Source organism: Malurus melanocephalus, unplaced genomic scaffold (genome assembly GCF_030028575.1).
Source record: "Malurus melanocephalus ecotype Western Australia unplaced genomic scaffold, MMel_1.1 scaffold_17, whole genome shotgun sequence".
NCBI classification, from domain to species: Eukaryota; Metazoa; Chordata; class Aves; order Passeriformes; family Maluridae; genus Malurus; species Malurus melanocephalus.
In genome coordinates, this window is record NW_026623249.1 from 4871953 (window position 1) to 4897505 (window position 25553).

General features: G+C 39.6%; 1 protein-coding gene across 1 annotated transcript in view; it reads left to right on the forward strand.

Moving 5' to 3' along the window:
• The window catches only part of PLBD1 (phospholipase B domain containing 1), a 37224-nt gene that overhangs the window by 7372 nt on the left and 4299 nt on the right, over positions 1-25553 (forward strand). The window contains exons 3-8 of the mRNA XM_057389548.1: positions 5849-5932; positions 7434-7572; positions 14055-14219; positions 15353-15497; positions 21343-21543; positions 21649-21789. Coding sequence (XP_057245531.1) covers positions 5849-5932; positions 7434-7572; positions 14055-14219; positions 15353-15497; positions 21343-21543; positions 21649-21789 — 875 coding nt within the window. The remainder of the gene's footprint in view (positions 1-5848; positions 5933-7433; positions 7573-14054; positions 14220-15352; positions 15498-21342; positions 21544-21648; positions 21790-25553) is intronic.

The window sequence follows — 25553 nt, forward strand, 5'->3', positions numbered from 1 at the left end:
AATTTTGTGCTTGTTACAAATCTAGTGCAGGGGTTTTTTTTATTAAAACAAAAAAAAAATCTGTAACCCCAAACAACAGCCAAACAAAAAATTAATCAAACTTTGTTCATTCCTTGATTAAGCTGGAAGGTAGAATGACACTATGAAATACTCACTGGTAGTAGATGGCAGTGCTGAGTTGGACTTGATGATCTTAAGGGTCTTTTTCAACTAAGAGATTCTCTGATTCTCTGTAGCTGGTGATGTAGCTAAGCACATGACATGTGCTTGTTATTGAGCAAGCTCTGTCTTTTCCTCTATCAGCATAGTCATAGGGAAAGAAAAGTTCCAAAATTCTGATGCCTGGCTGGGAAATAGTTAGGAGATGTTTGCAATGGCTGCTGTGACATGACTTTAGCTTCACCAATTTTGCTTTCAAAACACTGAAATAAATACACATAGTCTGTGTTGAAYAGGCCAGCAAGGGTAGGTTATTTGCTGAACATTTGTCAGATACGGCTGCTGGACAAGATGATGTTAATTAAATTAGTAAGAGATTTTAAGATCAGTTAATATTTATGACTAGTTCTCTGATCATATGATAATGTGACTCTCTAGTAGGCTTTGCTGATGAGGCAGCAAAGTCTCTGGAATTGTATAAAGGAAATTCAATAAAATTATATTTGTCAACAGCAAAACGCTTCTGAGAGAGTGAAAGAGTCCTAAAGTTCATAGTGCACAACTTGTACTCCAGACAGGAAAGGAAATGAAGTACATGAGAGATCTGACTGTATATTGTTGGATTATTTGGTGTGAGAAGTTACTGTCTTGCACTATTTAGTCAGTTTATGTAAAGTATCCCTGAGTCTGGGGAATGCTAGCATTACATTTAGAATATTGTTAAAATTGGTTATTCAATAGATTTTTTTTAACTAAGGCTTTAACTGGGTGTATTAATCAATAGGTGTTAAGYTTAAATTTTGTAATACTACAGGTAGCCCAGTCTGTGCTGAGCCAAATTAGATGACAAGTAGTGTTCTAGTAGCAACAACTCACACCTTGTTCCTCTTCTGCCTCCACAGTAGATTTATGTGTCTTCCTGGGTTTTAAACAAACTCAACTATATGTCTGTTCCTTTCAATGTGGTTTGAATATGAAACAGTGTCTGCAGAAATTTATCTGCTGTCTTATTCTAGGCTAAGTTTTAGAGGAGGGGGGGTTTCTCCCCTTTTTTTTTCTATGTGTGTTAAGTGAAGATTCACAGAAGTGAAGTTAACCAAGTTATTCTGCTCAAGGCTTTTGCCTTCTCCAGGCCATGGGCTTACTGAGGTTGGTTGGCTATTGTTACTGTAGGGCTAACAGCTCCAACACTGAGTGGCCTTTTGTAAAGAATTGGATGTTGCAGAACTGGCAATTAACGGAAGTGAAGCTGAAGTTTTGCATTAATGTGGAAAAGTAGGGCTTGAGGCTTAGGCTTTTAAGCAAAGTGGGAAATTCAACTGTTTTAAAGGAGATTAAGTGGGAGAGTGGGTTAAGATGCAAACCAGAAGCAGCCAAAACCTTTTTWTTCTGGGGTAACTTTTTGAGAAAATCCACAGAGAAATCCTCTGACAAGTACAAAACCTGAAAAGGCTTACTATCAATAAAAGGAGTAACAAATACTGTACATACTGCCTGAATTTTTTTTTTTTTTGCTATTTCTTTGCCCCACTGTCCGTCTGTAACTGCAGAGCAAGTGTATTTCTCACTGGGGATTACAAACATAAGTTTTTTCTGTCAGGTTGTATAAAACTATTTTGGATARAGGCTTCTCCATAAGCCAAGAATACCTTTGAAAATACTTCAGGTAAGGAGCAGAGATGAAATAGGGATGTACTGCCTTGACCCTTGAGAAGACAGAAGAGCATCTATTACTTCAGCTTTTTGCTGCATGACCTTGGTGGTTTTTCATTTGGTAAAGTGCAACTAATGAATTCTTTTATATACTCTTTGCAATTTCCTAAATTGCAGGAGAAGTGAGAACTCACTAAGTCTGCAGATGTTAAGATTGCAGCTCCATTTCTCCTTCATCTTGCCTAGAAATTTAGGGAATCCTAATTAACATGCAGGCAGATTATCTATGGGACTATTAAGCAAGTCTTCTGAARTAAACTGGGAAACAAGCCTTTCTCCATCTGTAACTCAATTCCCATCAGACTGCCTGGCCTATTCATCCTGTTTTCAGGGAAACTTTCTAGCATCATCACAACTTGGCTTAGAGGAGTGTCTCTAAATGCTCTTATTCTACTTTTGCACACAGGTGCCCACAGCTTGACCTTCCTTTTTAAGTTCTTGGTAAGAACAAGGGAGAGTAGGTATATGTTTAGCTTTGGGGAAGACTTTATTTGCATTGCCAGCCACTTAGCTGCTGGAGTGAAGACTCTTGGGTGACTAAGCTGTACAAGAACCTCAGGTGGTTCAGGCACAGCCATCCAATGTGAAAACATTGGGTGTGCTTGGTAATTGAAGYGCCTTTTAGTACATGGCTACCTGTAGTGTGACCTAGGTCTCCAGCTGTCTTGTAACTCTATGTGGTAAAGACTCCATGAAGTATGCCCAGGCTGGCTTTTTGCAGAAATCCTAGAAGTCCTACTAGGAAGAGCTCTGATATGATGCACTAATAGGCAGGAAATGTTGGTGCCATGTTCCTGCAGAAGCTGTTGGATGAGCAGGAGCTCCCGCTGCAATTTGGAGACCTTCAGGRATTCTCAGCTATCTCAGATCTCACATTACTCTTAGGTCATGAAGGAGAGTTTCCAGACATAGCTAGGAGCTTAACATGTGAGCAAAAGAGTGAGAAAATATTTCTCTTAAAAGTAGATGCCTTCCCCATCGTAGGAACTGAAACAGACTATAAAACAACCAGATTTAAAAAATATCTAAGTATGAAACCGGCTAGAACTGTTTTGTCTTTGATTACAGGGGAAGAATTAATCTCAGCTCTRACTGTATAGGTCAGTGGTAGAAAAAGCAATAGTTCAGCCAGTCAGAYAAGTTTTCCAGTGATGGTAGAAATGTAAGTGTTCTCTAGAGCATGCTTCATCCTTCTAGTGTTGACACATGATTCAGAGTGTGAGAGCATCTGTATGTTTTTAGAATRCTTAGTTAGATGTTGGGTGATGTATGGAGATCCAGACACTTTGTTTTTATCCCAAATCTCTCACCTTTTTATAAGATCTGGTCATATCATCCAGCCAAGGTACTTGCTCTGGCTTTCTTAGGTATGAATTCCTTTCCCTATGTTTAACAGAGACCAGCGTTAATGACGCCTGACTTTACCTAGCAGCWGAGCACATCCTAATCTGTGACATTATTTTAAATCAATTCCAATTGGGGCATGTCAGGTGCCTAAGAGCAGTATTTAAATTTGAAGACACATTATTTTACTCTTGATCCTCATATAGCCTCAGCTGACCTGAGTCCTGCCATCTTCCTCRCTAATTCAAAGAAGGAGGACTCTGCTTTTCTGGTTTTAGGCTTGGAATTCTTGTCCCAGATTTGCCGTTGCTTTGTGTTTAGCCCTTACCTTACTATAGGAATCCAGTTTAATTCAGAGAATAACGCCCTTGCAAAACACACAAGCCATACACATAGAAACATTGTTAAAGCAAAAAAAAAAATCTAAAGAGAGCAAGTGGGGGAAAAATTATTGATAATCTTGGTCATTAAAAATAAAAAAAAATCTAGGAATTGTCTGTCCTCTGTTAGCAAATGAAAGAATGAAAGCCATTAAAGAAGCTGTTTTCAGTGACATGATTCTGAACTAACCCAGTGTCTACATCAGTCATGACAGCTTAAAGATACTACTGCCTTGTGTTACATAACCTTTGAGTGCAAAATAGAGAGTAGAGCTGATAGTTGCATCTGGAAGCCTGATCATTTGTCCTCATCTATGCAGTGGTTAGGCCAGTATACTATTTTGATTTTATGTTCCTCATCTGGCTCTAATCTCTAAATGATCATCTGCCAGATGGACCAACTCGTGCTATTGGCTTCTTTAGTGACATGAGAGCTCTGATTTCTAGTATGTAGTATGTGATGGTCTGGTTTCCTTCCTAAAATTACTTGGGATCTTTATTTGCTAAATTCTCTGAGAGTATGCAGGGCTGGAGAATATTTATCTGTTTCTCCAACTTTCTTGTCCTCTTCAAGAAGTGGGTTATGATTACGTCATGTAGTCCTCATGGTACATGGGAGACAGGAAACTCTAGAACTGAAATTGATGTTGGAGYTGCAATTTTGTGGGAAATGTAATTGTGCAAAGCTATTGAATGCTCCCCTCTCTTGCCCCAGCAGACACCACCTTTCTCCACAGATCCAGTCCCCCCAACTTGTGTGTGGCCTGGCACTGAGAAGGTCCTTTCATGCATCCGTTAATGTACAAACAGGATAGAGCTGCCTTCTTACATTGGCTCTGTTGCTYGTCTTTCTACATAACAACCTAATTCAAACTACAAATAGAAATAAATCACTTTTTTGCTGGATTAGTTTTTTGCCTGAAAGCATGAGACAATTAGATTTGGTTGTCAGAATGGTACCAGAGCTGAGATAAGGAGCAGCAGGATCATGCTATCACATTCATGCAATTGTCTGGGAATGGGGTAAGGCACAGAAAGAGGGGAGAAAGTCAGTGGATGACTCTCTAATAATCAGCAAATGGTTCAGTCATCTCTCTCTGTATTCTCTAATTATGCCCTGAGGGAAACTGGAAGAACTCCTGTCTGCATCCCTCCCAGAGAAAGCTGCCCTCCTTAGTTTTACTATAGGAATTCTGCCCTGCTGATATGTCCTTTCCTTGAGGCTGGTATCTGTTTCTCAGTGCTGTTTTCTTTCTCTTAGCACTTGATAGGAGATAAATGTACTGATGACTGATGTGATTCTATCTCTATCAACTCCAGACCTCATCATAATACTTTTTTGCTGGTGTTCTTTTTTTTTTTTTTTTTTTTTTTTTTTTTTTTTTTTTTTAAATTTAATTAGTGACTGAAAAAATGTTGGTTCAGTTGGACTCATATTATGAAATGTTAAAGTTGTGTTTTGGCTTGGATCAGACAATTAAATTTCACCTAAAATTGAAGGCTGACTTTAATTCTGGGCACCTGAGCATTTTTTGACAGTTGAGTTCATCTTGAAGGACTTCACTTCAAGAAAACAAACCAGAAAGCCCTTACCAACTATGCAACAAAACTCTTCCAAGTTTTGTTTCCAATAGCTAATGTGGATGAAACAGCTAACTGAATTCAACAACAGAAAATATCACAAGAATTTTGGTTTCCATGAAGCTGAATTTATTTAGGGCTACCATGAGTGGGAGTTTCTGTGGTAATATGTAGGATGATCTGATACACACTTGGAAATGGAGAGACTTAGCTTAAACAGAAAGCAACATGGTTAATGGCAAGTAAAAGCTGCTAGATATCACGCTATTGGAAATCCTCTCTGGAATGRTGAAATTAACTGAGTCAGCAAATTATATTACAAAACAATTTTTGTTGTTCTTAAATTAGTGCTAATGCATTCAAGATGCTTCTGGCCTACAAATATTCCCTGAATATGCGGTTTTGCTATGAAGTAGTTCAGTCTCATTCTTGCTTATCTTCTTTCCATTGTGCAGCAGTTTGAGCGGACATTGGTAAAGTCATTTATTTTGAGTAAAATTTTAACAATCCTTTTATGTTACTTTTGCTACTTGGCGTGCACTGGAGTATTTTCTGTGAGCAGGAAAAGCTTACTTTGTGTGCTGTGTTGCTTGTCTGTCAAAGCATATTGATTAACTGGTTGGTAAATAGAAGATGCAAAAGAATAATTCCTGTTACTCTTGTTCTTTCAGGCAAATGTATGACCATGCTGCGAATATGTATCCACAGCTAATTAAGACTCCCACCGTTCGGAGTGGAGTTCAGRATTTTATGGCGTATGTATTTCTTTGCTAAAAATGAATCAGTCAAGATTTGGGGTTGGAGGATGACAGAATTTTCAAGCTTATTTTATTCTCTTCCTTATGGGCTGAGGAAAAGACATGCTTCTTTCCCTCTGATTGAATGCCATTATTATTAAAAGAAATTCTAAATATACATGAAGAAGTGCATATACCCTTCCCTAATTCTGATTATTTCAAAGAAATGTTTAAAACCTTTACTGCCAAAGTGTATGAATAATGTCAATGAACTCTGAAGGTCATTCTAGTAAAATTCCTATTTTGAAAAGCTGCTATTTTCAGTGTTATACTGAACAGCAGTCTACTGGTACTTTAATGTTTTTAGTACTGTGTATCCTTTTCTTCTTCTGTTAGGTTAGTATTTTATTCTACCACTAATATAAATTCTGTTCTAATCATAAAAGTCCTGATTCACTTTTCTCTTTAGCTGTAAAATCAAAATAATTGTGCTCAAATAATGCAGCTACACTGGTGTGGAAACTGCAAGTAGGAGAAGAACCAGGCCCGGTACTGGGAAACTCAGCTGTGATTACCAATTATTTTAATCTCCTTAGACTTGTGGTTTTTTCCATTACAAATACTTGTGTGAAATGGTCATGGAGACTATTTTTTTCCATTGTTGCCTTATTTTGCCCTTTCCACATATTTCCTATTTCCTTGGTCATACYTCTTGCATCRTGTTGCTTCTGGAAAGCTGACTCTRGTTGGTTTTATCAACCATATACTGCTGGAAGAGTTTGCTTTCTTAACTGGTTTGGTCTCTCTGTTTTGCTACTTTACATAGTGCTGGGTGGATAGACACAGGAAGGTGGAAAAGGCCAGCATCTGGTTCTCATTTCCTATCTTCTTTTGTGGCCCTTGGTGGACAGTGAAAGACAGAACTCTGAGAGATCCTTACAATGCTGSTGGCTCTTGCTCTAGGGTCTGTTCAGTGTTGCCTCATGCTCTAAACCTGGGTTATTTGGCACAGAGTACATTGGTTTGGCCTCCTACCTGTTACTCAGAGGAGCATAGCAGCAGTTCTCAGGCAGTGTTTGAGTACCACCAGCAGAAAGCCTTCATTGCACTTGAACCTGGAGGAGAGAAGGAGGCTCTTCAAATGTCAGTTGATTTTTTTTATTCTTAAATAGAAGTTTAAAAGGGAATGGTTTGTATGACCTCTCAAATGCTTGCTTCCCTTTACTGACTATATGGGAATGGTAGATTGGATATAGCTAAATCCCATGCAAACAGGGAGTCCAGCTCTTTGACACTAAAATCTGGTAGAGGCATATGATTGTAGGGTATTTTGCATAAGTCTGAACGTTTACACTTGGAGGATATAACGTTTGTATCTGCAGGCTTTTCAAAGCATGATTTGCCTCAAATCTCTAATAAGATTGGATCATCTGGGTCATAATGTATTTGTGCCTTCCCTGCTTTATCAATTACAGTCTAAAAAACCTGAGAAAACCCCAACTTGTTTGTTCCTCTGCAGGAAGCAAGATCAATGGACAAGACAACAAATCAGAAATAATAAGGATGACCCATTTTGGAGGCATGCTGGCTATATTATTGCACAGTTGGATGGTCTGTACATGGGAGCCCTCGAATGGGCTAAACTACATAAACAAACAGTAAGACTATTGCACCTCTTTTTTAGTAGCTGGGGCTGGGATGTCAGTGGACAAACATGGGAGAAAGGGATCCTCTTTTTAAAAATAAAAAACAATAGTAGGATACTTAGGGGCAAGTACTCATTCTGCATACCATTCTGCAAAATCTGCGGTGGCTGTTCAGTGTAGATAATGTGACTGAACACTTGGGTCATGTAACCAGATTCTTCACAAGGGGCTTGGAACCCTGGGCACTCGGGGTGATTAGGTTGGGGATGGCTTTTGTATCCATGTGACTGTTGGAAGGAGGGACACTTCTAAAGCGCTAGCTACATTGTTATTAAGCAAATGACCCTTTGGTATGAAGAGTACCTGCAACAGCATGAATCAGCATGTAGGCAGTGCATTAAAGCTTTCATTCTTATTTCCAAGCATTAGATTTCAAATGCTAATTGCCTTTCTATTTTAGAGTATGTCTTACTTAAGKAAATGACTTCTCCTTTTCTGTCTTTTAAGTCTCAAAAATACAYGGTTACGAAAGATACGGTCTGTGTATCTGTGTTGGTGGTACAGATGGGATAGGTCTGTGTTGTGGCTGGTCTGATGGGATAGTTTTGGGGTTTTGCTTGGTGATGGTTTTGTTAGTTTTTTGGTGGGTTTTTTTTCATAATTTGTTTTTCTTTAATTTCAATTAGAATTTTATTCCAGATCATCATCTTGTAAATAATAGCAGAACTCCTTTAACTCCAGTAGAGATATGGCAATTATAATGCTGTCCTAAAGTCTAATGTCTAATAGATTTTTCAGTGTGAGAGGAAGGACTTGAGTAATTGTAGTCGACTTGTCTACTTGTCCAGGTTAACTATACCAAGAATTTTGAGAAGTTGGGAGTCCTGAATTGTAAGCAATTGCATTTTAGTAAAATGTACAACTTTCTTGCATTCAATTCACCCTGAGGCTTTCATGAATGAGGAGCCAGCTCAGACTGGAAAAAAAAAGTGTTTGTATTAATAATCCATTCTGAGAGATCTGAGTTTTAGGGGAAAACACTAGAAACCTTGACTTTCTAGGAAAAGAACACATTMATTTCCTTTCATAACACCTGTGTCTGAAGAGCCCTGTCAAGCTCTTTTTGCTGCTTCAGAATCTTTTGGATTCATATGGGGGAAGGGAAGAGTGCTGGTTTGTGTCTGAGTTATTTCTTTGTAATAGGCATGTCCTACCTGCATGATGTGTTCCCTGATGCTTGCTTATTTAACTATGCATTTTATATTAAAAGCACTGACCTCTAAAATTTCTGAATAATTTTTATCCTCTTTTTAGGGGTCTTACCAGCATGTCTAGATAAAAATGGTGCATTTAGTGAAAGTTCAGATGTGTGGTTCAGGATGAAATATTTGTTTCCTCCATTCTTGAATTATATGCAGGGATTCCCAAATGTGCTTGGAGCAGTTGGTGGGATTTATTTTGACTCTTTTCTATGCCAGTCACAATTTTAGCTTTGGACATTATTATCTATGTTGAGATGCATACAGTTTTATTCAAAGCATAAACATTGACTGTGTATCTGTTTGTTACTTGAAATGGTGCTGCTGTTTCCTCTCTTTGCCACAGCCAATAAATTAGCATTRGTGCTTATTTTTGAGTACAGCTGCTCTTGCAGCTAGGTCCTTTGTTTTCCTTGGCATCCAAATAATACCTGAGAGTTCTGTAAAAGTACAGGAAGTTCATTTTGTTGGATACCATGCTACTTTTCAAGTACTTTTGGGAGATTAGGCTATGACAGTGCTATGTGTGTACATATTTACTGCTATTATGAGCTTCTTCAGGAAACAGAGCTTGAAAACAGTTTCTCTGAGCTTACATGGTTAATAAAAACAGGTGCAGATGCAAAATTTCTGGCTAGTATTCTAGCTTTGACACATCCATTTATCTGAGATCAACCCAGCTTCTGTAAATTGTTGGCACTTAAAAGCCCCAACTAAGCTCACAAATCAACCAAACAAGCAAAAACACCACCAGTATCTTCCTTACTCCTTGTGATTAAAGAAATGTGCCAGATATGCAAATAAATTCACCTAGTAGATATTTTTTTTCTTGTTTTTAAGTATCGTACTTTGGTTCAATTGTTTTGGTACTTTTTTGACAACTCCAGTAACAAATATTTACTTTTCTATTACTCAGTTCTCACCTCAAAAAAAAGAAGTCAAAGAAATTTCTTGCTGGAAGTCTCTGTAACAAGTTCTGCATGTYTTTAAAAGCAAATCCCATTCCTATTGCATGTTTTCCTTAGTGCTTTGGAAGTCTCTTCTTACCTCTTTCCTTTAGCAGATWCTGTTTTGCTTCACTGAAAAAAGAATCCCCTGTGTCTATTGTCTTCAGATTATCATCATCAGGAACAAGTTTAACTTTTGATCTCTAGTAGTTCAGTAGTTTGGTTTCAAGGTGGTAATGAACATCAGAAATATTAAAAATACCTCGTGTGTGAATTGTGGTGCTTTTATTTTCCTTTCTTTACCCACTCCCAGACAAAACAARAGACCCTCCAAAGGCCAAACCAGACCGAACCAAAACCCGACATATGGCAGTCTGTATTTTGTTGCCTGATTTTCTGCTGTTCTGCTTGCTTTTGGGAAAGCTTCTAAATTCAACTAATTATTCTGTATATTTAGAAGGCAATTGTTCCCACTCTCTTAAGCTTAAAATAAGAATAAATGCTATAGAAGAAAGGCTTTTTCCATTAGCTGCCAAAATATAGTATCATGAGAAAGAGAAGGGGAGGAGGAGATGGATTCCAAAGTTCTTATGTTCCCCTGCACCGTGAATGATCATGGACAAAATGCTCTCTTGAACACTGAGAAGTTGTTTGCTTGACAAGAATAGGCTAAAAGAGATAAAGGGGATGAAGAAAAGGAACTGTATTTCCCAAGTCTGTGGATTGTAAGGCTGAGCACAGGACAAAGGTTTATAGAACTGTTTCCTTCTCATGAGAATGGGAACAAGCTGTTTCACAGCTTATCTGCTTTGAATTTTACACATTTAATGTTCCAAGTTTACTTTTCAGCACTGCACATAACCATTTCAAACTTGCAAGGGGTTGAAATTTTACACATGGTGGATTTGTTGATGTGCACTTTCAGGAAGGCACATGACAGGTCTGACTTTCTGTTGTCTGGTACTATCCATGGTAGTTTGAAACCAGATCCAGATGCTGCTTAAATGAGAGTTGTGTTATATGCACACAAGTCACTCTGAAATGTTTTGGTTTTCTGCTCTCCCCCAAACTTCAGATGTACTTCACTTGACTATTGTAGAACCATTGTGTCTGCCACAAATAATTGGGTTTTAGTGCAGGAAGAACATTTGGACTATGAGTGGTTTGATAGTAGCACTAGTATATATTTTTTATGAAGCAAATTCTTTGTAGTGTGCTGCTCTAAACTTTTTTTTTTTTTCAATTGCATGAAATCTGTCTCCCTGAGGACTATTTCAGGTAGGTGCTTCCATAAGATCTGCATGAAGGCAATGTACTTTGTAAATTTCTGTATTTTGAATTTGATATTTACAGGTATCCTTATGAGTGATGTCAAAATTTGAATACATCTTCATGTTAAAGTGTGACATTATTCCATCTGGTTTAGCAACATTTTATATCCCATAAACAAACCCAACCCTTGTGTCAAGACAATTTCTGAGGGAGGGGCACTCAAAGAACACAAAGCCTTTTCATCTGCCTAATGCTCTGCCAACGCTGTGATTAATCTTGGGCTTGTCTGCATAGGAATATTACCCTTGAATAAGGAGGTGTCAGAGTTTTAAATGTTAGAATGACTCCAGTATAGCTCTCTATTTGTACTTCCTTATTTTGTACTGAGAATGCTCAGGCTTGGAGAACTTAATGGAAAACAGTTGTTACAGAATAACTTGCCCATTCTAATGTCCCATGTAAACAAGCCTTTAAGGTTGGTTCTCTCCTTCTTGCTGCCCTTTGTAAGTTTATTTCTCCCTACCTCTGATGTAACTCAAACTCAAATAGATTTTTTTTTTTGTTTTGCTGTTTAGGACAGTACCCTGGAGAGCCACACATTCTAACAAAAGGATTTTTGCTGTGGCTTTACCACCTCTTTTCTTGTCAGTTAGCTCATTCATTCACACTTCTTCAGGATGTAAACCATGTATATAAGGAGTTTTCCTGACATTGCTGTGTGAGATGAGAGAGGGTGATAATTGTAATATGCCCTATATTATGCACTTGTTATGATGCACGGTGTTTTGGGTCTAATTCTTGCTAGTGGACACTCATTAACTCCTCATGGAGAAGGTTTCTCCATATATCCTGGAAATCAGCTGTAGTTTTTCCAAAACTGGGCTCTCAGCCTTGTTTTGGCAGATGCCTCAGACCACTCCTGAAATTTCCAGATTTGGCCTCCAGYGCAGATTCCTGAGTCTTCTGTTTGAATGCATTGTTTTACTGGCACTCCAGAGAAGCACTGTGGTTATGTGATGTCATATCAGATGGTCTTAAACACAAAACCAGATTTATTCAAGGAAAGTAATGAATTTTTGGAAATAAATGGGGAAAAAATTGCTTGGCCCTCAAAAGGGGAATGAAACAGAACCCTAGAAGGTGTTTAACAACCTAGTCCCTCTTTTGCATCTTTGATATTTTAGCTGGCTTTGGCAGCCTTATCTCCCCCAGTGCCTTAGGAATTTGCATMCCTGTACTTTGTTTGAGTACTTACTGCTCTCGGGGCACCTTTCTGTGCCTATTCTGAAAACTTCGTTGCTTGCCACATTTGTTCTAATTTGAATGGATTTCCTTATAGCTATAGATGTTTTGACTTGGAGTGACTGTAAGAAAGCACAGAAATGTGAAACTTTTTAAAAACATACAGGCAATTCTCACTGACGCTGAAGCAGTATCAATGTAGCTACCTGTAGATATTATAGTGAAGGCAGGTTTTATGAAGGAGAATATGGAGTGCAGCAAATGGATGTCAAGTACAATTAAAAGGTGTTGGGGCTGGTTGAGCAATCTCATATGCAAGCCAGTTTGCTCCCTTCCTGGTGGTACTCTACAGTAATGCTTGTGAGAATCAGACATTGGAAAAATAGCTTTTTTTGTAYTGTGTGGTGGGTTTTCAGTGCAGCTGGCTGGGGGGAAATAGTGCTAAAAGAGCGCCAGTCTCTCTATATTGATTCCAATGAAATAGAAGTTGTGACTGGGTTGTAAATGATTCATGCCTCTAAGTTGCTTAAAACTATCCAAAGACACTTCTTTTGATGTTGCTCCCTGTTTGGATCCTTACAGCAAAAACATGATGAACTAAAGCAATGTAATACACATGAAAGTTTGTTTTGGATTTCTTCCTCAAACTGTAGCTGCTGTGGGGGCTTCTGCCATGAATAGTTTTATTTGTCAGAATGGCTTATTTCTCTTGCTTGTCTTTGTAAGCATTGGGGRAAGGTTCAATTCCTTCCCTTGGGAAACGTGGACTGGAGTTTACGTTATTTCTGGTTTTCTTGTTGCTTATTCTCTCTGCCAGAACAGCAGGTGGATAACACAGAATTTGGCCTTCTGAATAAAAAGTAAATGGATTTGATTCTGTTTAATTTTTCCTTGTCCTCCTTTATTGAGGTTTGTAGAGAGGTCACCTATATGGTTTAATTACAGTGATATACATTGCAAGCAATGTATTTCTTTGCTATATGATTATGTGGCATTCTAAAATTACTATTCCTAGCCCTACAGTGATGTGTGTTCTGACTTCTTTTCCTTAAGCCTTGCCTTATCTAAAGGCATGGTGAAAGCAAGAACAGGAAAGATTTAGAAAACAGTATTTGAAGGTTGAGGTTAAATCACTATTAAGCTCTTATTTTTTGAAGAGGAAATGTAAGAAGTTCTAAAGAGCATGTTGCACAACAAGCTCTGTGTAGGTAACCCCGTTAACCCTGGCTAGCTCCAGGGAGTTTTCAAACGCACATAGCAGAATTCCTTTTGACTGATTTTCCTTTTTCAGCTGGTTTGATTGGTACTGTTAACGTTGTTTCCCTCATTTGTTYCTACCTCCTCACTCTTGAGGTTGTCTTAAATTGCAGTGTTTATAAAAATCTGAGGGATCCCAAGAGTGTTAGTGTAAGACTCTCCAAAGGCATCTAGGTAAGCAAAAAAAAAATCTTCCTCTTACCTCAGTGTACCAGTAACAGCAGACTGATTGGTATGCTGCTTGCAAATACGCACTAAGGTTTCATAAGTTACAGTTATGTCTTCTTTCTTTCCTCAGAAATCATAGCAYTGGTAATGCCACTACAAGGGCCAGACCTTGAAAGTTTCCCCAGTGCCTGGTGTCCTACTGGGTTTGAGCATCTGGGCCTTGTCAGTAGGCATTTCATAGCCCATACAAGAACTTCCTTTGGGAGTAAAAGAAAAATTCTAACCACTGAGGCTCTCTTGATGTTTTTCTGTCTCAAAGTGTTTTTTGTGGTCTCTCTCCTTTCCTCAGCCACTGAGCAACTTTGATGTCCAGTTTCTGAATGCAGTTGGAGACCTGTTGGACCTTATTCCTGCATTATTTGATTATTCTGCACGGGGTAGAGAATGCARTGGGGAGCCAGGAGGCCATGGGAGATACCAGTGGGATATGGGACACTGCTCTGCACTGATCAAGGTGAGTACCAGGACTTAATCTCCAGTGACTGTGTTGATTTGCAATGTCACAAGTCAACATTTTTTGAGTCTTCCCTGTGTTATGTTGTGTGTGGATAAARAGACTTCTATCAATGATCAAGATGAATATATGCAGTAGCCATTTGTGCCTCCGTAGGATTTTGATTGCAGTTTTTCCCACCTTGTGAGAAGGGGAGGGAAAAGACCAAATCAAACCAAAGCCATAGAGATGGATGGTAGAAAAGCTACCAGAAATACCAGGGAATGGGGAATTACCGGAGGCGACTGGAAGAGAGTAACTCATTTGACCTAGATAAGTGGAGTCTAAAAAGGAGTATTGTGAGTTACTACAAATACATTGGACAATTAGGGAGAAAAGGATTACTTAAACTAAAGGACAGTGGTAACATAAAAACAAATGGATACAAGTAGCTGATATTATGATGTCTTAAATGGCTTTCCAATGGGAGYGATGTTTTTAAGATAAGTGACTGATGCATCATGGTGGCAATTACATTTTTCAGTTAAAATTATTAAGGATTTAATAAGCATCTGGAGACTCCATGTGTCGCAGAGCAGCAATATTCACCTTTAACTGAGAAACAATAATTGAAGCATTTGCCTACAACAAGTGGTTTCTGAGCTAACAACAAATCACAGACCCAGGGAAATATTTTGAAGAGATGTACTATCAATATATATTTACCTTTTCAAATTGAATTTTCTTGCATTACTTCTGTACTTCACTTCAGATTGACCCAGTGAAATTCTCACAGCTTAAAATTAATGTTGGATATGTTTGCAAGGATCTGATCTGAATGTGTGATGTTTGCAAAGATTTGAATGTGAAAATACTCAAAATGAAACTGAGCAAAAAAACATACCATGTGATGCAGGTATCCAAATAACCCCAAGGTATTTTATTTCGAAAATAACACATGGGCAAGAATTGTTTCTAGAGGTTTCAGAAATTCATTTAAGTGCACAGTTAAAAGCACAAGTATCTGCTCTTTCCTCAATAATGCAATTAATCAAACTACTTAAAACAAGTATTTCTCCCAGTTTCTCTCAAGTAGAAAAAATTAGAATATTGTGGGGTCTGTAATTATTCATCTTTATGCTTCTGTTTTCCAGGTTCTACCTGGATATGAGAATATATATTTTGCCCATTCCAGCTGGTTTACTTATGCAGCCACACTGAGAATATATAAACATTGGAACTTCAATATAGTTGATCCATACACCAGCACCGGCCGTGTCTCATTCAGCAGTTACCCAGGTAAAGTCAAAAAAACCAAAACAATGTAGATACTCGATTTGGCATGGATGACCTTACTGTCTTGTAGCTGTCTTGTCTGTGAAAAGGATAGTAATTCAACTAGCAGTGAATTAAACTTAAAACTTCTAGCCACCAAGAGGACAAAATGCCACCTTCAGTTTTCTGTCTTGAACATGATATTGTTGTCATCTTTTGTTGTTGATTAACCACCTTCAGTGTTCTTAACTGTACTGGTTTAACTATTTTACCCCTGGCACAAAGCAGTTGCATTCATTTCACATTGAAAACAGGCCTTTTTCTGTGGGATTCCCACCCTCCTCAGTGACCCTCCTCAGGAATGCAACATTTTCTGACACCTGAGATTTTTGAGGAAGGGGTGGAGGTAGTCTCAATATCTGTTAAGTGTACAGCCTTTCCAGAGCTTGGGTTACCTGCAATTGCCTTGGAGGGATTTAGCTCGCTAGCTTGTTGCAAGGAATTTTGCAAAGTCTGGGTAGTTTGGCAGGTGGAAAGCACAGGTTTCCAAGCTCTGTTCATCACATTAATGTTCATAAGGTTATTCTGTCTCTCGTATCTCTCAGCAGAAGTACTGATAATAGCACTTCGCATCAGATTCAAAACTGGGGATCAAGATCAACCACAGAGAGCATTTATTATTTTCTTTTTAGTGACTGTCTGTGGTGATGTCTTTTGGTTGTTTTTTTTGTGGAATCTTTGTATAAGGAAATACAAAGATTCTGTTTTCATGAGACTGATAAAGCATCCTGTGTCACAGGATACCTGAAAATCAGCTACTGCTGTTCTGAAATGGTTGGAGTCTGTTCAATCCCAGTGTGCTTCCCTGGGAGTGTTGAGGTCTGCAGAGACGGCTTAGTTTAAAGCTTCCTGTTGCTATGTGGACTCTGATGTAGTGATGCGGGAAGGTGCACTTGTGCAAACAAAACTGAGTGARAACTATTGCAAAGCATAGTTCCCATGGCTACGGTGAAGTTTGAGAGGCCTGTGGTATGCAAAGTGTGCTCACTGGCTGCCTGATTACAGGGTGCTGTCACAAGAACTAGACAAGCATGATCCATTGACTGCAGCAAATTGTATTAGCTGTRGGTGTGCTTCACAGACTTGCAGTTTTCCATGGGATGAGTAAGCACTGGCCTGCACTAGTAATGCTCTAGGGACATCATGTAGGAAGGAGGGAATTGCCAAATTCATCTACTTGTTATGATGAGAGATTATATTTTCAGGGCATCTGACTCTGGAATCTGCAGTTCCTGGCCATGTTTCAACTCAGCAATTGTAATGTCTTCCTGCATAAATAWTTCTGCTTTTATTCTCGGTCCTGATAGACACTAAGGACCAGTAAGGAAGGCCAACCTAGTAATTTCTCCTAAATAGTAACATGATCCTATGAACATAGAAGTATTGACTTTTGGAGGAAACAGTGTTAAAAGACAGATGCYCTTCCAGGCTTTCAGGGACACTTAATGGAGCAATTGTAAGATTCTTCTCATCTAGTAAGACTGGATATAAAGTAAAACTATGTTGCTGTCCAAAAGTTGTTTCAGAAAAAGTTAAGGGGTCATTTGCCTTCTGAGAAAGAATGTGCCAAATCCATGATTTCTCCTGGGGTCACAGAGTGAAATTATCCATATTATTTCTTTTTTTACTGAATTTCAAAAGACAGGCTACTAGACTGCAAAAATTAGTGTTTGCTGTGACTCAGTTAAGAGGTTCTGAGGCTATTGACTAACCATGATGTGTGTTAGGGTGTGTGTTGTGGTACAGCTGGAGGGCCTTGTACTTCTCTGCTCATGTTGCGGGTGAGCAGGCAGGAGCACAGACAGGAATTAGAGTCCATCTCTAGCAGTTATCAGTGTTCTGTCACCATGTTCAAATGTCCACTGTTAACAGCATATCTTCTCTTTGCTTTCTCCCCTTCAGAGCAGCAGTATTGCTGCAGAGACACAATCAAGAGGGAATTAACAGGATTTGTAATCTCTGTTTTTGCACAACGATTTCTTCACTTGCTGCTCATTTCTACACTAACCCACCTTAATACTCACTTGAACTCTGCTCTTCACAAGAAGACTCTGACAGTCTTCATCTGTGCAGGGCTGCACGTAGGACAGTTCTGTGAACCTTTGGAAGGGGGAATGTCTCTGCACTGAAAGCTTCATTGTCTTCTTCAAGCTCTGGACATAAGTACTTCATGTGGCTGGTGAAYCAATGCATAGCAGAGACAAATTTTACAGAAAATGTTGCTGTTTCTCACAATTGTTGAGTGAAGATGTGCTCATTTGAGGTAGTAAGAAAGGGATGATAGAGACAAGGTAGGCGCTGTGTTTTGTACCACATATCTGGTGGTGGATCAGAGAGAAACCTGCACCTCTCCTCCCTCTGTGCCCCCTGCTCCAGTCACTTCTTTACACTGCCCATTGAAGCATTCAAAGAAATGAGCCAAACTAACTGATAAAATCTGTGATTTTCTTTGGATAGCAAAGAGGTTGCAGCTTCCAGGATTTCCATCCATTTGGATGGAGCTCTTTTCACCTCCATTTAAGAACAGTAAAGTACCATTTTGACCAAGCATTCTGATTTGGATAGTGAACTATCTTCTCTGAGTCACAGTATTTTTAAATATATTAATTTAATTTTAGCAGTTATTCAACTGTTTTGTTTAAAGAAGAATTAAAGAATTTTACTGCTACTTTTCCTCCTCTGGTCCACTGTTGGGGTATTTCTTGGTTGAGCTAGGCTGTGATGGGGGAATAAGAGGGCACAAGTTGTCTTGATGGATGGCTATACATGTGCTGTTAAGGCAGGAACACAGAGAAGTAGTTTGTGTCCCTTGCTTCTAAGTAATCTGGTGTTAGTGCACCATTATCCTTCCCTACAGCTTGAGGAAGAGCTGGGGGAAACAAACTATGGAAAGAGTGGTAGCCTATGTTCTCAGGGATCCAGCTTACTCATGAGGGATTGCCAGACCAATTCCTGCTTCCCTGCTTCCTCCAGCATCAGTGTAAAGCCTGAAGGAAATCAAAGGAAAGTGTCTGGTGAACTTTGGAATTKACAGACCAGAGCTAGTGTGGGATATGCTATTGCTTAATGCCTAGGAGAGACATGCAAATGGCAGGAAGGCAGCTCTTGGGTGTTCAGTCTTGACATGAGAAGCAGCTGCTGATTCTCTGCTAATATAGAGAATACCTATATTTTCCTATATTCAAGTGTGTTTATATACCAGAGCATTGGGCATCTCAAGTAGGAGCTGCTCCCATCCCTGAGAGGTAGGTTAGACCTTATAGCTTTGACTTCCAGCCTGTAATGCTGACCCTATGTGCTTGAATGAGCACAGTGACCTTTTAAAACACCAAAAAAGCTGATGCTGTCTGGTTCAGAAAGCAGCAGTCTATCTCTTTAGGAACAATAGCAGCCAGAAATGTGCTGTTATCCACATGCTCTTTGATGTGCTGACTTTCTGGAGAACACTGGGGCTCAGAGTGCAAAAAATACTTTGCTTTGCTTGGCTGATTAATGTCATGATGAGTGAAACTCCAGACTCTGAAAACTTCTGTTTTCCAGTGGTGGTTGGGAACTGAATCCAAGTGACTCAGATCCAGAAGATGCAATCCAAAGTACTTTTGCTTGTTTCTATGTAGGAGATGTCAGGCTCATTGGAGGAAGTGAAAAAAAGAAGAAAAACAAAATTGACTGAGTGTTCCTGACAAAAATGCGGGGTGGGTTTACAGAGGTGKGTTTACAGAGATGGTTTTACAGAAAAAAATAGAAGCAGCATACAGTGAGATAACTTTCAATTACAATGGATTCTCATACACACTTGAGAAGAATGGCACAAGAGGATATCAGATATCTGCTGATATCTCTAGACTTCTCTACCCAGGTTTTGTTTTTGTGGATGTCTTTACCCTGGGTGAACCTTTTGCTGCTGTTTTAGTTTCCCTTTGTTCCTGAGTTGCCTATGCCTTAAATCAAAATGGTATATGCCATCTTGGAATAATTAGGCTAGTAATGGTGTATAATGGAGGGCATGTTGTGCTATAAAACACTGCAGGATAAAACTTGGTAAATACTAAGGCCCAAAAGGAAATCCCCTTCTTTTCAGCTTAGCTGAGCTTCATAATGTATTTGAATTACAGAGTTCAACTTTCAGTTAATTCAGCATCATTCCTTGTGTTAGCACTTGCTTTGAGTCAAGTTTTTCTGTTTTATCTCAGCTGTTGACTGAAATTGAATAAAAAACCAATTCAGTTTGTTTTGAAGTAGGACACTTATCATTGTCACCCATAGGAACTGATGCTCAATTCACATCAAAATTGTTTAACAATTTCATTTATTGTCTCTGTTTGGGCAAGCACTTGACTTGTTATGCAGCAGTTTATTGCTGGATTATCCMATGCCTTTGTATAAAACAGACTGGCAGAGCCAGATTTAGGGTGTTTCTCTTGTCCTTACTTATTTGAGAGAAATGTCTGCTGCTGATATACAGAATGTATTGACTCTCTCTTCATGAGTAAAATACCAGCTGACAGGGTGCTCTGTCTATTTATATGTTTTTGGGGAGCAAGTGACTAAAAAGTGTATTTTCCTGGATCTGTTCTAATTTGAGAACTTGCAAGTTTAAAGAAATTTTGCTGAAATAGGGCCCTTAAATATTACTTTTGCTTGAAGGTAGTCTGCCTTTGTATAAAAGTGCAAGAATAGGAGGCAGAGCTGGGCTGTTTTTCTTGCTGTCATAGGTYGGTGACCTTTGTTTGCAGAGTGAGTTAATAAAGCTGGCTGTAGAAGATTTCATAAGGGAACTCAACTATTATGGTGTTGCACAGCATTTTTGTATTTTGTACTCTTTGAACAGTTGATACTATTAAAAACTTCTTAATGAGAGTGTAGGTTCTGTATGACTTCCCCATCCAGAGCACAGTCAACAACCTTTTCCCCCAACCTGGCAGCCATGTGTCTGCTGAGTAAAAGACAAATTATTTCTGCTGTACAAGTAGTCCCTGTGCTATCCAAGGCATAGCTGACCTTTGCAGCTCTGTGTGCCACCTCCTGGTGAAGGATTTGCAACTSGACCTAGTATTTCTGTTGGCATGTAACTCAGTAAGGAATCCATCACTGTATTGACTTTGCAGAGCTGGTAGGCATAAAAAAAACCCCATGACAGCATATCAGAAAGAGGATTAGAGAGAACTTCTCCTCATATACAAGATGTGGGTTATGATTTAAGAGGTATACCCATTTCTTGGAGATGCTTTTAAGAACACTTAGATGGAAAAAGATTAAACTAGAAGGAAGATTTTTCTGTTTGATTTAATACAGAAGGGATCAATTAAGGGGATAACTTCACATGAATTAAATTAATTTCTGTTGTCTTTACAGAGTAAAAATCTGAAACTGATTGATGAAAACATCTTTGTGAAATTTGTACTTTGCTTTGGTTTTTATTGTTGGATTTTTATATTTTGCTAGTTCATTTCTTTGTTAGAAACAAACACCAAATAGGCATTTATTGTATGTAATCCTCAGCATAAGGATAAGACACAGGTTGACTTACAGAGGAACTTCCAAGCTTCRCATATAAACACAAAGCAAATGAATTAGACAAAGACTTGGGTGTCTTGAAAGTGTGACGGTTTCTCATTTCAAACTGTGTTGACAGGTGGGCCTGAAGCTCTTGCAGAAGTTACTTCCTCACTGTTAATCTTTGTACAGTTTGATTTCATGCACACATTCATCGACTCATTCATATCCTCATGGCTTGTCTCTCTGTTTTGTTCTATGAGTATATCAAAGGTTCACAAAGGTTACAAATTCTGTGTTATTTCTGTTTAAGGCTTTTTGGTGTCCCTGGATGACTTTTACATACTGGGCAGCGGCTTGGTAATGTTGCAGACTACCAACAGTGTTTACAACCAAACCCTCATTAAGCAAGTGGTGCCYGAATCCTTGTTAGCTTGGCAGAGGGTCCGCATTGCCAACATGATGGCAAATGATGGCAGAACTTGGGCAGAGACCTTCTCAAAGTGCAACTCTGGTAAGTGCATCTTCATATGCRGGAAAAAAGATGTATTCCCTCTACCTCTTGTACACTTTTCTTTCCCCTGGCAGGGCATGTAACTCTCTCTGCTCTCMTACCCAGGAACCTACAACAATCAGTACATGGTTCTAGACCTGAAGAAGGTCAAGCTGCAGAGGAGCCTTGATGATGGTGCATTGTACATTGTTGAGCAAATCCCAACCCTTGTGGAGTATTCTGATCAAACAAATGTTCTCCGGAAAGGTAATAGCTCCTAGAGTAGTTATTGGCTTAGGACAACCATCTCTTTRTGCTGACTGAGAATTGTGCTTTTTACGAGGGAAGGGTTTGTTGACCACTAGTACTGAGTTTAAAGTAAGGAAGCTTTGTGTGAGCATCCCTCTGTATCTGCATCAATTGCAATGCATTCATTTAGCAGGTATGCTGTGACAGCAATTCAGTGAGCATCTCTGTCTCCTTGAGGCAAAGCAGGGAAAAATAGACTCTCCTTTGCTTGCCTCCTTGCCATTTTTCTGATATTATTTTGCTCTGTCTTAGAGATTGATGAGGTAAAATGTGAGATCTGTTTGGAGCAATATTAAATAASTGATGCTATGGGCTACTTGAAATGGTTATTAAGCGGGTCACCCTTCAAGAAGATGAACTTTTGAATACCAAAGAAGTTCTATGTTAAATTAATCTCCTGAACTTTTCTGGATCTCTGTTTTCTGCTCTTTAAAAGATTCTTTAATTTCTTAGCAAGACTAGCAACTACTTGATGGAAAACAAAGAAAAATCTTGGTGAAGCAAAACACTCACTCTCAGGTTTAATTCACAAGTGTTTACTAGACACATCAGCAACAAAAAGCCTGAGCTTTAAATGTGTCTGGTGCTCTGTGCTCCTTCCTCTGATCACATGCTGAGGGGTTAAATTAATGAATTGCTCATCATCAAAATGATGGGAAATTTACCTATGTTAGCAGCTGGGGTTGTTTCCCTTTGAAAATTTCCCTTGTGTCTAGCTTCTTGGAAAGTTCTGGCTTATTCTAGGGATTGCCACATTGTCAGTATGCTTTTATATATATTTCTTATTGATAATTTGGAGAAGTCCTGTGCCTGTCCCTTAAACATTTCTGACTCTTTTGGCTTCCTTTGCCTTGTGCTTCTAAATGCTGTGTTGTGCACGAGGTGCAGACAAGGAAGCTGATAAGAGACTCTCTAGCTGTGGTACATGAAACACTGTAACCCCATCATGGCTGTGCAGAGAGGCCAGGCTTGGCAGCTGCACCGAGTTCCTTTTTGGCAGTGATTTTGGAGCAGCTGTGTGGCATTCCCTGTAGGATGAGCCCAGCTCCTGGGCTTGGACACACAGTGACCACTTCTTCCCCCTGAGAGTTGTAGCTGCTCTGTTCTCAAAGGTGGCAGCATGGATTAGAGGTTGCACATTACTTCACACCTACCATATGCCTTTTCACAGATACCTAAATGCACCTTGTATTGGAAAACAGAGCAGTCAGTCTTTGGGAGTTTAAACATTAGAAGGACAGCCCTCAGCACAAAGGGTGGGCTAAACACCGCCAAAATGCAGTTTTGGAGACCTCAGCTGCTCTAAGCTAACTCTGCTCCTGGATGCAGCAGATCTGGACTCCTCCATGCCATGCAGGACACAAGACAAGTCCCATGGAGATCCTTGCCCTCTTCCCAGGTGCTTGGAGCAGCTGAGGTGAGGGAGGTTTACCTTTCTCAAGAGCCAGGCTGGCCTAAAGTGTTTGTAGAATAGCTGACCTTAGCACACTCCATCATTGCCTTGTGGCTGGTATCCAAAGATAATGCACTTCGGACACTCTGGTTTGGTCAGAGTGAGTTTGCCACCTGCATTGGCTTTTTAAGTCTCTTGGATGCATAAACCTAGAAACAACAGAGAATAAGTATTGAAATATCAGGTAAACAAAGGCAGGTATTGCTGTAGTACTGAGGAAAAAGGAAGCATTTCCTTATGCAGGTTTGAAAACTGAAAGATTTTTCTCTTTATGGCTTYTGTCATCTTGTTTTGTAGGCCATTGCAGGTGAGTTCTCAAAACCAGGCATCTCTTACATTGCCCTTTCTAGGCAAAGATGTCCAGATGTTTTCTGTACGTTGACAAAGAAAACTCAGGAATCCTTTAGAGGAGGTGAGGGAGGGCAACACTGTCTCTGTTGCCTTGAATGGCCAGTTTTTAATAAGACACAGACATGGTTAAGGGGATAAAAAGGGTTTTACCTCGGTATTTGGGATCCCAGGTGCACAACTTGATGGCAGAATGCACACCYGTGTACAGCAYGGRTACAAGTTTTATAGATTTCAGGAATTAGCATATCTATCTAGGATTCCCCAATAAGAAACTTAACAAATGCAGTAATGTCCTCCTATTCTACTGAATCCCCCCCAGATGAGGCCAGAGCCCAGATTACACAAGATGTTCCGGAGAGAAGGCTTCACCCAAGGCTGCAGCCTCGGGTTTAAGATAGCACACAGCACACTGACTCGTTCCTGAGGATGTTTGGTCTCTCTGCCCAGCAGAACTCCTAAACTAAGCWGGAATATCAGTCTACAGCAATTATAAACATGCAGGGTAAGGGGTACAGGGGGATGCATAGAGGGTAMAGCAAGTGTAAAAAGGAAAAGCAAAATCATCAGGCATCATCTCCAGTGAAGGAATAGGTCACAGGAGTGGGCTGCAGTTCATGTTTCTTGGTGAAGAGTGATATATCAAAAGCAACACATCAGAGCAAAACCTGGGAYCTCAGTGTCTTCCACCCTATGTGCAATATTCTGATTGCTCTATCTCTCAATATTGCTGATGTCTTTTGCACCAAATGGGTAGAGGAGGAAAGCATTTTGATTCAGGGAATTTTTGCTGCCTTCATGTCATCCTCCTCCCCACCCTTTCAGTCTTACACCCTCTCTTGACTCTTTTTTTGTCCCTGTGCAGCCTGCCAGGTTTCACTGGCTTATAGCAGYCCTTGGGTAAAGCCTGGCTTAGGTTGACTGCTATGTTCTCTGCATGTGATTTTCAGTCTTGCAGAGCCCAAGATGCAGAAGAGCTCTTGCTGGGGAAGAATTTAAATAGCTTCCTCTGTTTTAGCAATTTTAATAAAAAAGCTTTTTCAGGTGGGAGAAAGGGGTCATCTCTACACACTGCATTCATGTATAAGACAATAGCACCTTTTTGAATCTCAGCTAAGCCCTGCTGGTTTGGAAGCCGCTGTATCCGTATCCTCCGGCCTGCRTCGTTAGAGGCTGGCAAGTTGTTAATTTCTGGAGGAAGCCTGTATTACAACACAGCTTGTACACAACCTATTTCCTTCAGGTAGGCTCTAGGTCACGTAAGCAAATGCCAGCAGACAGGATCTTCCTGTCTTCCCTATCCTAGGCAGGACCCAAACTGGTGASAGGCTTCTGCCCAGGCAGTGTTCCAGTGCTTATGCTGTCTGCATATCTGTCCTTCAGGTTTGTTTTTTATTTGCATATATTGCTCCCAGTGAATTCCAGTTGATTCTCCTGAACACCTTCCAGCCAGACTCTTCTCATTGTGCTGGCTAATGTTAATATGCACTGTAAACTGCATTTACCAGTGCCTGGATAGTAAAAATGCTGATGTGTGTGATTTGAGAATAAACAACAGGGAATGTTGGTGCTTTGGAGAGAGTTCGAAAGTGTGCTACTGTTGGGCCTAGCTCATGTTATATACTCACTGCCTAAAATAAAAAATTAAATGTTTAGGTATAGATATCTATTCTTACTTATTCCAGGACTTCCTGTACCCTGGAAGGTCTCCTGGCTCTTTAAAAGAGCTTTCTACAGTGGTCTTGTACCAGACAGTTTTATGTTACCTACCTAAAACTCTTTTCTGGAATTCTGCTGGGTATCCTTTGTTCTTCAGTATTAACAAAACTGCAGGATTGCTTTTGGAGAAGTTAGAGCAGGGCTCTGCTCTGCTGATCAATCACTTCTTAACCTTCAAAGACATGTACTGGCAAATGTGCAG